Source organism: Aedes albopictus, chromosome 2 (assembly GCF_035046485.1).
Source record: "Aedes albopictus strain Foshan chromosome 2, AalbF5, whole genome shotgun sequence".
NCBI lineage: Eukaryota > Metazoa > Arthropoda > Insecta > Diptera > Culicidae > Aedes > Aedes albopictus.
Genome location: NC_085137.1, coordinates 354,039,579 through 354,057,237, shown reverse-complemented (window position 1 = coordinate 354,057,237; position 17,659 = coordinate 354,039,579). Strand labels below are relative to the sequence as shown.

At 39.8% G+C, this 17,659-nt stretch overlaps 1 protein-coding gene across 1 annotated transcript in view; it reads left to right on the top strand.

The window, feature by feature from the left end:
* LOC115263138 (SH3 domain-containing protein Dlish) overlaps positions 1–17,659 on the top strand; it is a 30,905-nt gene that overhangs the window by 12,634 nt on the left and 612 nt on the right. The window contains exon 2 of the mRNA XM_062852755.1: positions 16,549–17,504. Coding sequence (XP_062708739.1) covers positions 16,549–17,504 — 956 coding nt within the window. The remainder of the gene's footprint in view (positions 1–16,548; positions 17,505–17,659) is intronic.

The window sequence follows — 17,659 nt, the reverse complement described above, 5'->3', positions numbered from 1 at the left end:
ACTGATGTGGTCAGGGCGTTAACAGTGTGCACCCAAAATAACCAAAATTGGCATTTTATAATATTTCGCTTCCTGAGGGGGCGGTCCAGAATGTCGAATTGTTTAAAAATCCATATTCACTAAAACTGATGTGGTCAGGGCGATAACAGTGTGCACCCAAAATAACCAAAATTGGCATTTTATAATATTTCGCTTCCTGAGGGGGCGGTCCAGAATGTCGAATTGTTTAAAAATCCATATTCACTAAAACTGATGTGGTCAGGGCGATAACAGTGTGCACCCAAAATAACCAAAATTGGCATTTTATAATATTTCGCTTCCTGAGGGGGCGGTCCAGAATGTCGAATTGTTTAAAAATCCATATTCACTAAAACTGATGTGGTCAGGGCGTTAACAGTGTGCACCCAAAATAACCAAAATTGGCATTTTATAATATTTCGCTTCCTGAGGGGGCGGTCCAGAATGTCGAATTGTTTAAAAATCCATATTCACTAAAACTGATGTGGTCAGGGCGTTAACAGTGTGCACCCAAAATAACCAAAATTGGCATTTTATAATATTTCGCTTCCTGAGGGGGCGGTCCAGAATGTCGAATTGTTTAAAAATCCATATTCACTAAAACTGATGTGGTCAGGGCGTTAACAGTGTGCACCCAAAATAACCAAAATTGGCATTTTATAATATTTCGCTTCCTGAGGGGGCGGTCCAGAATGTCGAATTGTTTAAAAATCCATATTCACTAAAACTGATGTGGTCAGGGCGATAACAGTGTGCACCCAAAATAACCAAAATTGGCATTTTATAATATTTCGCTTCCTGAGGGGGCGGTCCAGAATGTCGAATTGTTTAAAAATCCATATTCACTAAAACTGATGTGGTCAGGGCGTTAACAGTGTGCACCCAAAATAACCAAAATTGGCATTTTATAATATTTCGCTTCCTGAGGGGGCGGTCCAGAATGTCGAATTGTTTAAAAATCCATATTCACTAAAACTGATGTGGTCAGGGCGATAACAGTGTGCACCCAAAATAACCAAAATTGGCATTTTATAATATTTCGCTTCCTGAGGGGGCGGTCCAGAATGTGGAATTGTTTAAAAATCCATATTCACTAAAACTGATGTGGTCAGGGCGTTAACAGTGTGCACCCAAAATAACCAAAATTGGTATTTTATTATATTTTGCATCCTGAAAAAAAAAATATTTTTTTGAACTGAAGAGCTGGTTACTCAGTGAGTAACTTGGAGTAACCACGATGACACCACTGCCCGAGGGGGCGGTCCAGAATGTCGAATTGTTTAAAAATCCATATTCACTAAAACTGATGTGGTCAGGGCGATAACAGTGTGCACCCAAAATAACCAAAATTGGCATTTTATAATATTTCGCTTCCTGAGGGGGCGGTCCAGAATGTCGAATTGTTTAAAAATCCATATTCACTAAAACTGATGTGGTCAGGGCGTTAACAGTGTGCACCCAAAATAACCAAAATTGGCATTTTATAATATTTCGCTTCCTGAGGGGGCGGTCCAGAATGTCGAATTGTTTAAAAATCCATATTCACTAAAACTGATGTGGTCAGGGCGTTAACAGTGTGCACCCAAAATAACCAAAATTGGCATTTTATAATATTTCGCTTCCTGAGGGGGCGGTCCAGAATGTCGAATTGTTTAAAAATCCATATTCACTAAAACTGATGTGGTCAGGGCGTTAACAGTGTGCACCCAAAATAACCAAAATTGGTATTTTATTATATTTTGCATCCTGAAAAAAAATATTTTTTTGAACTGAAGAGCTGGTTACTCAGTGAGTAACTTGGAGTAACCACGATGACACCACTGCCCGAGGGGGCGGTCCAGAATGTCGAATTGTTTAAAAATCCATATTCACTAAAACTGATGTGGTCAGGGCGTTAACAGTGTGCACCCAAAATAACCAAAATTGGCATTTTATAATATTTCGCTTCCTGAGGGGGCGGTCCAGAATGTCGAATTGTTTAAAAATCCATATTCACTAAAACTGATGTGGTCAGGGCGTTAACAGTGTGCACCCAAAATAACCAAAATTGGTATTTTATTATATTTTGCATCCTGAAAAAAAATATTTTTTTGAACTGAAGAGCTGGTTACTCAGTGAGTAACTTGGAGTAACCACGATGACACCACTGCCCGAGGGGGCGGTCCAGAATGTCGAATTGTTTAAAAATCCATATTCACTAAAACTGATGTGGTCAGGGCGTTAACAGTGTGCACCCAAAATAACCAAAATTGGCATTTTATAATATTTCGCTTCCTGAGGGGGCGGTCCAGAATGTCGAATTGTTTAAAAATCCATATTCACTAAAACTGATGTGGTCAGGGCGTTAACAGTGTGCACCCAAAATAACCAAAATTGGTATTTTATTATATTTTGCATCCTGAAAAAAAATATTTTTTTGAACTGAAGAGCTGGTTACTCAGTGAGTAACTTGGAGTAACCACGATGACACCACTGCCCGAGGGGGCGGTCCAGAATGTCGAATTGTTTAAAAATCCATATTCACTAAAACTGATGTGGTCAGGGCGTTAACAGTGTGCACCCAAAATAACCAAAATTGGCATTTTATAATATTTCGCTTCCTGAGGGGGCGGTCCAGAATGTGGAATTGTTTAAAAATCCATATTCACTAAAACTGATGTGGTCAGGGCGTTAACAGTGTGCACCCAAAATAACCAAAATTGGCATTTTATAATATTTCGCTTCCTGAGGGGGCGGTCCAGAATGTCGAATTGTTTAAAAATCCATATTCACTAAAACTGATGTGGTCAGGGCGATAACAGTGTGCACCCAAAATAACCAAAATTGGCATTTTATAATATTTCGCTTCCTGAGGGGGCGGTCCAGAATGTCGAATTGTTTAAAAATCCATATTCACTAAAACTGATGTGGTCAGGGCGATAACAGTGTGCACCCAAAATAACCAAAATTGGCATTTTATAATATTTCGCTTCCTGAGGGGGCGGTCCAGAATGTCGAATTGTTTAAAAATCCATATTCACTAAAACTGATGTGGTCAGGGCGATAACAGTGTGCACCCAAAATAACCAAAATTGGCATTTTATAATATTTCGCTTCCTGAGGGGGCGGTCCAGAATGTCGAATTGTTTAAAAATCCATATTCACTAAAACTGATGTGGTCAGGGCGATAACAGTGTGCACCCAAAATAACCAAAATTGGTATTTTATTATATTTTGCATCCTGAAAAAAAAAATATTTTTTTGAACTGAAGAGCTGGTTACTCAGTGAGTAACTTGGAGTAACCACGATGACACCACTGCCCGAGGGGGCGGTCCAGAATGTCGAATTGTTTAAAAATCCATATTCACTAAAACTGATGTGGTCAGGGCGATAACAGTGTGCACCCAAAATAACCAAAATTGGCATTTTATAATATTTCGCTTCCTGAGGGGGCGGTCCAGAATGTCGAATTGTTTAAAAATCCATATTCACTAAAACTGATGTGGTCAGGGCGATAACAGTGTGCACCCAAAATAACCAAAATTGGCATTTTATAATATTTCGCTTCCTGAGGGGGCGGTCCAGAATGTCGAATTGTTTAAAAATCCATATTCACTAAAACTGATGTGGTCAGGGCGATAACAGTGTGCACCCAAAATAACCAAAATTGGCATTTTATAATATTTCGCTTCCTGAGGGGGCGGTCCAGAATGTCGAATTGTTTAAAAATCCATATTCACTAAAACTGATGTGGTCAGGGCGTTAACAGTGTGCACCCAAAATAACCAAAATTGGCATTTTATAATATTTCGCTTCCTGAGGGGGCGGTCCAGAATGTCGAATTGTTTAAAAATCCATATTCACTAAAACTGATGTGGTCAGGGCGTTAACAGTGTGCACCCAAAATAACCAAAATTGGCATTTTATAATATTTCGCTTCCTGAGGGGGCGGTCCAGAATGTCGAATTGTTTAAAAATCCATATTCACTAAAACTGATGTGGTCAGGGCGATAACAGTGTGCACCCAAAATAACCAAAATTGGCATTTTATAATATTTCGCTTCCTGAGGGGGCGGTCCAGAATGTCGAATTGTTTAAAAATCCATATTCACTAAAACTGATGTGGTCAGGGCGATAACAGTGTGCACCCAAAATAACCAAAATTGGCATTTTATAATATTTCGCTTCCTGAGGGGGCGGTCCAGAATGTCGAATTGTTTAAAAATCCATATTCACTAAAACTGATGTGGTCAGGGCGATAACAGTGTGCACCCAAAATAACCAAAATTGGCATTTTATAATATTTCGCTTCCTGAGGGGGCGGTCCAGAATGTCGAATTGTTTAAAAATCCATATTCACTAAAACTGATGTGGTCAGGGCGTTAACAGTGTGCACCCAAAATAACCAAAATTGGCATTTTATAATATTTCGCTTCCTGAGGGGGCGGTCCAGAATGTCGAATTGTTTAAAAATCCATATTCACTAAAACTGATGTGGTCAGGGCGATAACAGTGTGCACCCAAAATAACCAAAATTGGCATTTTATAATATTTCGCTTCCTGAGGGGGCGGTCCAGAATGTCGAATTGTTTAAAAATCCATATTCACTAAAACTGATGTGGTCAGGGCGATAACAGTGTGCACCCAAAATAACCAAAATTGGCATTTTATAATATTTCGCTTCCTGAGGGGGCGGTCCAGAATGTCGAATTGTTTAAAAATCCATATTCACTAAAACTGATGTGGTCAGGGCGTTAACAGTGTGCACCCAAAATAACCAAAATTGGCATTTTATAATATTTCGCTTCCTGAGGGGGCGGTCCAGAATGTCGAATTGTTTAAAAATCCATATTCACTAAAACTGATGTGGTCAGGGCGATAACAGTGTGCACCCAAAATAACCAAAATTGGCATTTTATAATATTTCGCTTCCTGAGGGGGCGGTCCAGAATGTCGAATTGTTTAAAAATCCATATTCACTAAAACTGATGTGGTCAGGGCGATAACAGTGTGCACCCAAAATAACCAAAATTGGCATTTTATAATATTTCGCTTCCTGAGGGGGCGGTCCAGAATGTCGAATTGTTTAAAAATCCATATTCACTAAAACTGATGTGGTCAGGGCGATAACAGTGTGCACCCAAAATAACCAAAATTGGCATTTTATAATATTTCGCTTCCTGAGGGGGCGGTCCAGAATGTCGAATTGTTTAAAAATCCATATTCACTAAAACTGATGTGGTCAGGGCGATAACAGTGTGCACCCAAAATAACCAAAATTGGCATTTTATAATATTTCGCTTCCTGAGGGGGCGGTCCAGAATGTCGAATTGTTTAAAAATCCATATTCACTAAAACTGATGTGGTCAGGGCGATAACAGTGTGCACCCAAAATAACCAAAATTGGCATTTTATAATATTTCGCTTCCTGAGGGGGCGGTCCAGAATGTCGAATTGTTTAAAAATCCATATTCACTAAAACTGATGTGGTCAGGGCGTTAACAGTGTGCACCCAAAATAACCAAAATTGGCATTTTATAATATTTCGCTTCCTGAGGGGGCGGTCCAGAATGTCGAATTGTTTAAAAATCCATATTCACTAAAACTGATGTGGTCAGGGCGATAACAGTGTGCACCCAAAATAACCAAAATTGGCATTTTATAATATTTCGCTTCCTGAGGGGGCGGTCCAGAATGTCGAATTGTTTAAAAATCCATATTCACTAAAACTGATGTGGTCAGGGCGATAACAGTGTGCACCCAAAATAACCAAAATTGGCATTTTATAATATTTCGCTTCCTGAGGGGGCGGTCCAGAATGTCGAATTGTTTAAAAATCCATATTCACTAAAACTGATGTGGTCAGGGCGATAACAGTGTGCACCCAAAATAACCAAAATTGGCATTTTATAATATTTCGCTTCCTGAGGGGGCGGTCCAGAATGTCGAATTGTTTAAAAATCCATATTCACTAAAACTGATGTGGTCAGGGCGTTAACAGTGTGCACCCAAAATAACCAAAATTGGCATTTTATAATATTTCGCTTCCTGAGGGGGCGGTCCAGAATGTCGAATTGTTTAAAAATCCATATTCACTAAAACTGATGTGGTCAGGGCGATAACAGTGTGCACCCAAAATAACCAAAATTGGCATTTTATAATATTTCGCTTCCTGAGGGGGCGGTCCAGAATGTCGAATTGTTTAAAAATCCATATTCACTAAAACTGATGTGGTCAGGGCGATAACAGTGTGCACCCAAAATAACCAAAATTGGCATTTTATAATATTTCGCTTCCTGAGGGGGCGGTCCAGAATGTCGAATTGTTTAAAAATCCATATTCACTAAAACTGATGTGGTCAGGGCGATAACAGTGTGCACCCAAAATAACCAAAATTGGCATTTTATAATATTTCGCTTCCTGAGGGGGCGGTCCAGAATGTCGAATTGTTTAAAAATCCATATTCACTAAAACTGATGTGGTCAGGGCGATAACAGTGTGCACCCAAAATAACCAAAATTGGTATTTTATTATATTTTGCATCCTGAAAAAAAAAATATTTTTTTGAACTGAAGAGCTGGTTACTCAGTGAGTAACTTGGAGTAACCACGATGACACCACTGCCCGAGGGGGCGGTCCAGAATGTCGAATTGTTTAAAAATCCATATTCACTAAAACTGATGTGGTCAGGGCGATAACAGTGTGCACCCAAAATAACCAAAATTGGCATTTTATAATATTTCGCTTCCTGAGGGGGCGGTCCAGAATGTCGAATTGTTTAAAAATCCATATTCACTAAAACTGATGTGGTCAGGGCGATAACAGTGTGCACCCAAAATAACCAAAATTGGCATTTTATAATATTTCGCTTCCTGAGGGGGCGGTCCAGAATGTCGAATTGTTTAAAAATCCATATTCACTAAAACTGATGTGGTCAGGGCGATAACAGTGTGCACCCAAAATAACCAAAATTGGCATTTTATAATATTTCGCTTCCTGAGGGGGCGGTCCAGAATGTCGAATTGTTTAAAAATCCATATTCACTAAAACTGATGTGGTCAGGGCGATAACAGTGTGCACCCAAAATAACCAAAATTGGCATTTTATAATATTTCGCTTCCTGAGGGGGCGGTCCAGAATGTCGAATTGTTTAAAAATCCATATTCACTAAAACTGATGTGGTCAGGGCGATAACAGTGTGCACCCAAAATAACCAAAATTGGCATTTTATAATATTTCGCTTCCTGAGGGGGCGGTCCAGAATGTCGAATTGTTTAAAAATCCATATTCACTAAAACTGATGTGGTCAGGGCGTTAACAGTGTGCACCCAAAATAACCAAAATTGGCATTTTATAATATTTCGCTTCCTGAGGGGGCGGTCCAGAATGTCGAATTGTTTAAAAATCCATATTCACTAAAACTGATGTGGTCAGGGCGATAACAGTGTGCACCCAAAATAACCAAAATTGGCATTTTATAATATTTCGCTTCCTGAGGGGGCGGTCCAGAATGTGGAATTGTTTAAAAATCCATATTCACTAAAACTGATGTGGTCAGGGCGTTAACAGTGTGCACCCAAAATAACCAAAATTGGTATTTTATTATATTTTGCATCCTGAAAAAAAATATTTTTTTGAACTGAAGAGCTGGTTACTCAGTGAGTAACTTGGAGTAACCACGATGACACCACTGCCCGAGGGGGCGGTCCAGAATGTCGAATTGTTTAAAAATCCATATTCACTAAAACTGATGTGGTCAGGGCGATAACAGTGTGCACCCAAAATAACCAAAATTGGCATTTTATAATATTTCGCTTCCTGAGGGGGCGGTCCAGAATGTGGAATTGTTTAAAAATCCATATTCACTAAAACTGATGTGGTCAGGGCGTTAACAGTGTGCACCCAAAATAACCAAAATTGGTATTTTATTATATTTTGCATCCTGAAAAAAAATATTTTTTTGAACTGAAGAGCTGGTTACTCAGTGAGTAACTTGGAGTAACCACGATGACACCACTGCCCGAGGGGGCGGTCCAGAATGTCGAATTGTTTAAAAATCCATATTCACTAAAACTGATGTGGTCAGGGCGATAACAGTGTGCACCCAAAATAACCAAAATTGGCATTTTATAATATTTCGCTTCCTGAGGGGGCGGTCCAGAATGTCGAATTGTTTAAAAATCCATATTCACTAAAACTGATGTGGTCAGGGCGTTAACAGTGTGCACCCAAAATAACCAAAATTGGCATTTTATAATATTTCGCTTCCTGAGGGGGCGGTCCAGAATGTCGAATTGTTTAAAAATCCATATTCACTAAAACTGATGTGGTCAGGGCGATAACAGTGTGCACCCAAAATAACCAAAATTGGCATTTTATAATATTTCGCTTCCTGAGGGGGCGGTCCAGAATGTGGAATTGTTTAAAAATCCATATTCACTAAAACTGATGTGGTCAGGGCGTTAACAGTGTGCACCCAAAATAACCAAAATTGGTATTTTATTATATTTTGCATCCTGAAAAAAAAAATATTTTTTTGAACTGAAGAGCTGGTTACTCAGTGAGTAACTTGGAGTAACCACGATGACACCACTGCCCGAGGGGGCGGTCCAGAATGTCGAATTGTTTAAAAATCCATATTCACTAAAACTGATGTGGTCAGGGCGATAACAGTGTGCACCCAAAATAACCAAAATTGGCATTTTATAATATTTCGCTTCCTGAGGGGGCGGTCCAGAATGTCGAATTGTTTAAAAATCCATATTCACTAAAACTGATGTGGTCAGGGCGATAACAGTGTGCACCCAAAATAACCAAAATTGGTATTTTATTATATTTTGCATCCTGAAAAAAAAAATATTTTTTTGAACTGAAGAGCTGGTTACTCAGTGAGTAACTTGGAGTAACCACGATGACACCACTGCCCGAGGGGGCGGTCCAGAATGTCGAATTGTTTAAAAATCCATATTCACTAAAACTGATGTGGTCAGGGCGATAACAGTGTGCACCCAAAATAACCAAAATTGGCATTTTATAATATTTCGCTTCCTGAGGGGGCGGTCCAGAATGTCGAATTGTTTAAAAATCCATATTCACTAAAACTGATGTGGTCAGGGCGATAACAGTGTGCACCCAAAATAACCAAAATTGGCATTTTATAATATTTCGCTTCCTGAGGGGGCGGTCCAGAATGTCGAATTGTTTAAAAATCCATATTCACTAAAACTGATGTGGTCAGGGCGTTAACAGTGTGCACCCAAAATAACCAAAATTGGCATTTTATAATATTTCGCTTCCTGAGGGGGCGGTCCAGAATGTCGAATTGTTTAAAAATCCATATTCACTAAAACTGATGTGGTCAGGGCGTTAACAGTGTGCACCCAAAATAACCAAAATTGGCATTTTATAATATTTCGCTTCCTGAGGGGGCGGTCCAGAATGTCGAATTGTTTAAAAATCCATATTCACTAAAACTGATGTGGTCAGGGCGATAACAGTGTGCACCCAAAATAACCAAAATTGGCATTTTATAATATTTCGCTTCCTGAGGGGGCGGTCCAGAATGTCGAATTGTTTAAAAATCCATATTCACTAAAACTGATGTGGTCAGGGCGATAACAGTGTGCACCCAAAATAACCAAAATTGGCATTTTATAATATTTCGCTTCCTGAGGGGGCGGTCCAGAATGTCGAATTGTTTAAAAATCCATATTCACTAAAACTGATGTGGTCAGGGCGATAACAGTGTGCACCCAAAATAACCAAAATTGGCATTTTATAATATTTCGCTTCCTGAGGGGGCGGTCCAGAATGTCGAATTGTTTAAAAATCCATATTCACTAAAACTGATGTGGTCAGGGCGATAACAGTGTGCACCCAAAATAACCAAAATTGGCATTTTATAATATTTCGCTTCCTGAGGGGGCGGTCCAGAATGTCGAATTGTTTAAAAATCCATATTCACTAAAACTGATGTGGTCAGGGCGATAACAGTGTGCACCCAAAATAACCAAAATTGGCATTTTATAATATTTCGCTTCCTGAGGGGGCGGTCCAGAATGTCGAATTGTTTAAAAATCCATATTCACTAAAACTGATGTGGTCAGGGCGATAACAGTGTGCACCCAAAATAACCAAAATTGGCATTTTATAATATTTCGCTTCCTGAGGGGGCGGTCCAGAATGTCGAATTGTTTAAAAATCCATATTCACTAAAACTGATGTGGTCAGGGCGATAACAGTGTGCACCCAAAATAACCAAAATTGGTATTTTATTATATTTTGCATCCTGAAAAAAAAAATATTTTTTTGAACTGAAGAGCTGGTTACTCAGTGAGTAACTTGGAGTAACCACGATGACACCACTGCCCGAGGGGGCGGTCCAGAATGTCGAATTGTTTAAAAATCCATATTCACTAAAACTGATGTGGTCAGGGCGATAACAGTGTGCACCCAAAATAACCAAAATTGGCATTTTATAATATTTCGCTTCCTGAGGGGGCGGTCCAGAATGTCGAATTGTTTAAAAATCCATATTCACTAAAACTGATGTGGTCAGGGCGTTAACAGTGTGCACCCAAAATAACCAAAATTGGCATTTTATAATATTTCGCTTCCTGAGGGGGCGGTCCAGAATGTCGAATTGTTTAAAAATCCATATTCACTAAAACTGATGTGGTCAGGGCGTTAACAGTGTGCACCCAAAATAACCAAAATTGGCATTTTATAATATTTCGCTTCCTGAGGGGGCGGTCCAGAATGTCGAATTGTTTAAAAATCCATATTCACTAAAACTGATGTGGTCAGGGCGATAACAGTGTGCACCCAAAATAACCAAAATTGGCATTTTATAATATTTCGCTTCCTGAGGGGGCGGTCCAGAATGTCGAATTGTTTAAAAATCCATATTCACTAAAACTGATGTGGTCAGGGCGTTAACAGTGTGCACCCAAAATAACCAAAATTGGCATTTTATAATATTTCGCTTCCTGAGGGGGCGGTCCAGAATGTCGAATTGTTTAAAAATCCATATTCACTAAAACTGATGTGGTCAGGGCGTTAACAGTGTGCACCCAAAATAACCAAAATTGGCATTTTATAATATTTCGCTTCCTGAGGGGGCGGTCCAGAATGTGGAATTGTTTAAAAATCCATATTCACTAAAACTGATGTGGTCAGGGCGTTAACAGTGTGCACCCAAAATAACCAAAATTGGCATTTTATAATATTTCGCTTCCTGAGGGGGCGGTCCAGAATGTCGAATTGTTTAAAAATCCATATTCACTAAAACTGATGTGGTCAGGGCGATAACAGTGTGCACCCAAAATAACCAAAATTGGCATTTTATAATATTTCGCTTCCTGAGGGGGCGGTCCAGAATGTCGAATTGTTTAAAAATCCATATTCACTAAAACTGATGTGGTCAGGGCGATAACAGTGTGCACCCAAAATAACCAAAATTGGCATTTTATAATATTTCGCTTCCTGAGGGGGCGGTCCAGAATGTCGAATTGTTTAAAAATCCATATTCACTAAAACTGATGTGGTCAGGGCGATAACAGTGTGCACCCAAAATAACCAAAATTGGCATTTTATAATATTTCGCTTCCTGAGGGGGCGGTCCAGAATGTCGAATTGTTTAAAAATCCATATTCACTAAAACTGATGTGGTCAGGGCGTTAACAGTGTGCACCCAAAATAACCAAAATTGGCATTTTATAATATTTCGCTTCCTGAGGGGGCGGTCCAGAATGTCGAATTGTTTAAAAATCCATATTCACTAAAACTGATGTGGTCAGGGCGATAACAGTGTGCACCCAAAATAACCAAAATTGGCATTTTATAATATTTCGCTTCCTGAGGGGGCGGTCCAGAATGTCGAATTGTTTAAAAATCCATATTCACTAAAACTGATGTGGTCAGGGCGATAACAGTGTGCACCCAAAATAACCAAAATTGGCATTTTATAATATTTCGCTTCCTGAGGGGGCGGTCCAGAATGTCGAATTGTTTAAAAATCCATATTCACTAAAACTGATGTGGTCAGGGCGATAACAGTGTGCACCCAAAATAACCAAAATTGGCATTTTATAATATTTCGCTTCCTGAGGGGGCGGTCCAGAATGTCGAATTGTTTAAAAATCCATATTCACTAAAACTGATGTGGTCAGGGCGATAACAGTGTGCACCCAAAATAACCAAAATTGGCATTTTATAATATTTCGCTTCCTGAGGGGGCGGTCCAGAATGTCGAATTGTTTAAAAATCCATATTCACTAAAACTGATGTGGTCAGGGCGTTAACAGTGTGCACCCAAAATAACCAAAATTGGCATTTTATAATATTTCGCTTCCTGAGGGGGCGGTCCAGAATGTCGAATTGTTTAAAAATCCATATTCACTAAAACTGATGTGGTCAGGGCGATAACAGTGTGCACCCAAAATAACCAAAATTGGCATTTTATAATATTTCGCTTCCTGAGGGGGCGGTCCAGAATGTCGAATTGTTTAAAAATCCATATTCACTAAAACTGATGTGGTCAGGGCGATAACAGTGTGCACCCAAAATAACCAAAATTGGTATTTTATTATATTTTGCATCCTGAAAAAAAAAATATTTTTTTGAACTGAAGAGCTGGTTACTCAGTGAGTAACTTGGAGTAACCACGATGACACCACTGGTCCAGCGAGTAAACAAAGTCGTTCGAATACCATCAGAACGCGGTTTTGTTTTACAAATTCATTTCTCAATTTACTAGTTTTTCCGTCACATTCCTATAGGATTTCACTACAGATTTCTCTAGGAATACCTCCTGAGATTTCTCAGGAAATTCCAACTAGGGTCTGGGACCATTTGGGCAGGAGCACCTATTTTGGGCACTTGTTGCTATAACTCAGTTAATTTTAAACCGATTGACTTTATTTTTGAGACACGATCAGATACGCACAGTATCTAGCCATGTGCAAAAATTCAAGTCAATCGGTTGAAATTGACTGAGTTATAGCAGCAAGTGCCCAAAATAGGTGCTCCTGCCCAAATGGTCCCAGACCCTATTCCCGAAATTTGTTTAGGGATTTCTCTAGAGATTTCTTTTGGGATTCCTTCAGCTGGAATTCCTTGAAGAAGGCCGAGAGGTGTTCCAAAGAACCGTTAACACATTTCGTTAACCGTTAACCGTTAACACATTTCGGACGAACATTTGCCTCTATTTCCGCAAAGGTCACTTAAAAGTTCACTATCAATGATCTCCAATCTGCAAGTAAGGTGTACCTTTCTATTGATTTGGAAAAAATCAATTTGAACTTTTAGTTTTCGAGTTATTGAGAGACGAACGCAATTTAACGGTTGACGGTTAATGACAACTATCCGTTAACCGTTAAATTGCGTTTGCCACTCAATAACTCGAAAACTTTAAGTTCAAATTAATCTTTTTTACCTCAGTTTAAACGTATACCTCACTTGCTGATTGGAGAACATTTAAAGTGAACTTTTAAGTGACCTTGGCGAAAATTGAGGCAAATGTGTATCAAAAATGTATTAACGGTTAACGGAAAGCGTGCCCACCACTGTCCAGTTGAAATACCATGATAAATTTCTAGAGTAATCCATGAATAAAAACTCAAGAGGACTTCCTGGATGAGTCTTTAGAAATATCCCTGGAATAATCAAAGACATTTCTGGAAGTATCCGAGGAAAACTGCATAGAAGAATCCCAGCAAGAATGCCAGGAGAAATCCCTAGAGGGATTGCTGCAAGTATCACAGTAAAAATTTGTGGAGGAGGTCTAGGAGGCACTCCTGAAACATTAGAAGCAGCAGGAATTCCTTATGGAATCCCAGGAGGAATTCCTGGATGAAAGTCAAGAGCAGTTCCTGGAGAAATCTAATGAGAAATATTTGAAGAAACCCCAGGAAAAAATCCTTTAAGATTCCCAGGAGGAAATACCGAAGGTACTTCTACAAGGCTCTGGCAAAGGAGATTGCTCTGAATAATCCCTGCAAGTTTCCGAATGAATCCCTGGAGAAATTCTTAGAAAAATCCCTAAAAAATCCGGGAAGTAAGAATTTCTAGAGGAGTCCTAGGAGGAATTTCTGGAAGAACCACACCAGGAATAGCTTGAGAAATCCAGCTGAAATTCCTGAAGAAAGGCCAAGAGGAGTTCCTGGAGGAGTCCCATGAGAAATTTATGGAAGAATCCTTGGATAAAATGTTTTGGATAAAAATTCCTGGAGAGCTTCTGAAGAAATCACATGAAAAATATCGGGAGGTATTCTTAGAGGCATTCTGGGATGTATCATTGTAGAAATCTCAGCAGAAATCCTAGAAGGAATTGCTAGTAGAAACTTCATATGCAGAAATTTCTATAAAAACCCTTATAGGAATGCCTTGGGGTATCCAAAGAAAATAATCCTTGGAATATTTAGAGAAGTTCCTGCATACCTCTACCGGGGTATTCTGAATGAAGAATCAATAGAAAAGGCCATGAAGGAATCGAAGGAGGAATTTCTGAAGGAATCTTAGGAAGATTTCCCAGAAGAATTCCAGCCATAATGCTAGGATAGGAATCACTAGAAAGAATTTCTGTACGTATCATAGTACGAATTTCTAGAGAAATTGCTGGAAGAACCGCAGGAGGAGTTGATGAGGTATTCTTTGAGGAAGGCCAAAAGGAGTTTCCGCAGGAACTCCATAATGAATTTCTGGAGGAATCTTTGGATAAAATCTCTGGAGGAATTCCTGAATGAATCCTTGAAGAAATCCCTGGTTAAACAACCGAAAGAATTTCTGCAAGAATACCAGGAAGCTTGCCTGATTTTCAGAAAAATCCCAGGTAGATTTTCCGGAAGAACTTCCCTAGTAGAATTCCTGAAGGTACCATAGTGAGAATTTTTGAAGGAGTTCTAAGAGAAATTGCTGGAAGAAACACAGTAGGAGTTGTTTGTGGCATCCTAGCCACAATTGAGTTTTTAAATTTTGAAAAATGTATCGATTTTTTAATTATTACGAAAGAGCGCCTTTTCCTGGGCCACTATAATTTTTTTCCGTTTAAACTTCATTTTGACACCTTTGATCAATTTCAAAGAGATTTTTTACATCACATTTTGACAGCTGGGCAACAGCTTGACAGTTCCGCCCAGTACAAAATGGAACGACGGGTGATTCGACAAATTGCCTCCATACAAACTTCAATTGAATTTTTTAAAAGGTCCCTGGGCTACAAAATTTATGAAAATTTGGTTTTCGGCTCAGTTTGACGGGTAGATTCAGAATATTATTATTATTACTATATATTTAAGACACTTTACCACTAAAGTGGCATTCGTGTCTGAATTCAGAATATGGAATTATATTAACACCCCTAAAAAGCCAATTCCCGGAGGCAGGCCAATATAAGCTCTTGGAGGAATTCCATGAAGAATTTTTGGAAGAATCTCTGAATAAAATCTCCATAGGAATTCCTGGAAGAACTTCTGGAAGGATCCCAGGAGATTGTCTTGTCCCACCAAGAATTCATCAAGAAATCCTTATAGAAATTTTTAGAGGAATCCCTAGGAGAACTCCGAAAAGTATCATAGTAAGAATTTCCAAAGAAACCCTAGGACAAATTACTGGATTAATCTCTGCAGAAATTTCTAGTATGTACAACCCCATCAGGACTGTCTAGAGAAAGCTAAGGGAAGTTTGTTGAAGAAATATCGGGAGGAATCCATAAAGTAAGCCTAGAGAAATCACTGTATAAATGGATAGAGTTATTTCTGGAGCAATGTATGGATAAGTATGTTGATTGTTCCTACCAATATCCAAAACGCCAAAATGTACAACTGGTTTAAGTAATTCCGGGTGTGCTTAAGTTTTGTTCAAATGTGCCATTCACAAATATTGGAATTATTGTGTGAAGTTTTAACTTTTAGGTGACTGTCAAGGAAAAATTCTAGGGGGTGCCAAATTTGTTCTAGGGGGTCAGGCACCCCTGGAACCCCCCCCCCCCCCTAGCTACGCCAATGCGTGCAGCTTACCAAATTTTCGTCGAGTGTTCTCGGTGCTTAACAAATTCCTTTGTGTTCAACTGTCACCCCGATCGACGAATGTCAAAAATACATGGTAAACAAGGAAAATCAGCTGATCGCATCTGTCTCATGGATTGCCTTATGCCAGTCCATCTCGGGATCCACACTTTACTTCCCTTCCGAAGGAAGAACTCAGGAGTGTCGGGAGTAGGATTCGATACCAGGTCCTCGGCGTGATAGTCAAGTGTTCTAACCATCACACCAGGTCCGCTCCGAAAGAATCTCTTAAAGAATCCCATGAGGATGGAAATGGAAACCCGATGGCCAGTTACAAGATGATTTTTGAGGAATTTTTTGAGAAACTTTCTGAAGAAGCCACAAGGAAAACTCCAGGAGCAATTACTGAAACAAATCTTGAGGAATTCCTGGTAAAATAATTTTATAGGTATCATAAACAATGATAAGTAATCATAAAATCTGCTTAGCTTTTTTGTCAAAATACATGATACTCCTAAAACGTTGTTTATTTGTCTTCCTCTACAGCAATCGGTAGCGACATCGACAAGGACTTGTCTAGCAGCTTAGGTTTGAACCATGGAATGGGTCGCATCACCGGCTCGGCCAGCATCGAAACGCTGGTCCGAGTGGGCATCGAGAAGGAACACGGCCTTTCTCCGGACAGTAAGATGGTCGTGTTGCATGACTTTACTCCTTGCGTGGACGACGAGTTGGAAGTTAAACGAGGCCAAATTGTGAACATTCTCTACCGGGAGAACGATTGGGTATACGTTATTGGTCAGGATACCCGGCAGGAGGGCTTCATACCGCACTCGTACTGCGCTCCATTCAACACACAGCTGGCGGATTTAGCCATCAAAAAGAAGCTGCCACGTGATGTGTCCGTTGGGCTGGCAAATAACGACCTGACTGACGGCATACCGGACATCAACATCGACGTGATTGATGACAGCACATCCGGGTTGGTTGGATTGACCAATTCGCTGAAACACTCGCAGGCGAGTCTTAGCTCTGAGCCTGATTTCTTGCCATTTTCAAAGGACCCCAGCGGTCGTTATATTGTACTATACACTTTCATCGCTCGGGACGAGAACGACGTCTCGGTCGAGCGGGGCGAATTTGTGACGGTGTTGAATCGTGAAGATCCGGAATGGTTCTGGATAGTGCGAAGCGATGGACAGGAAGGCTTCATTCCTTCCGGATTTGTATACCCTGCGGAGAACATTCTGCAAGGTCAGGCGAAGCAAAATCTTGCCGGAGGAAACCCTCCGAACACAAACGGGAATTTAGGGGCAAATGATACGAATGCAAGCATACCACAGATGAATGGTGGTGTTAATAATTTAGCTGGTAATGGAGGATTAAACACGGCTCAGCAACAGCAGCAGCAGCAGCAACAACAACAACCACAACAACCTGGTATTGGTTCGGATGATCTACGGTATCACGGGACGGAGCTAGTTATGTTATACGACTATAAGGTGAGTTGTTCCCTATATTTTCTCTGCATAGGAAACCAAACAAATATGGGACTGGTATGCGATTACAGGCAGTGTATGCCTAGTAAACCCTGGGATCCAGAGTAAAGCATTAGGCTAAAGAACACATTTGAAAAACTGATTTCGACAGAACTCTG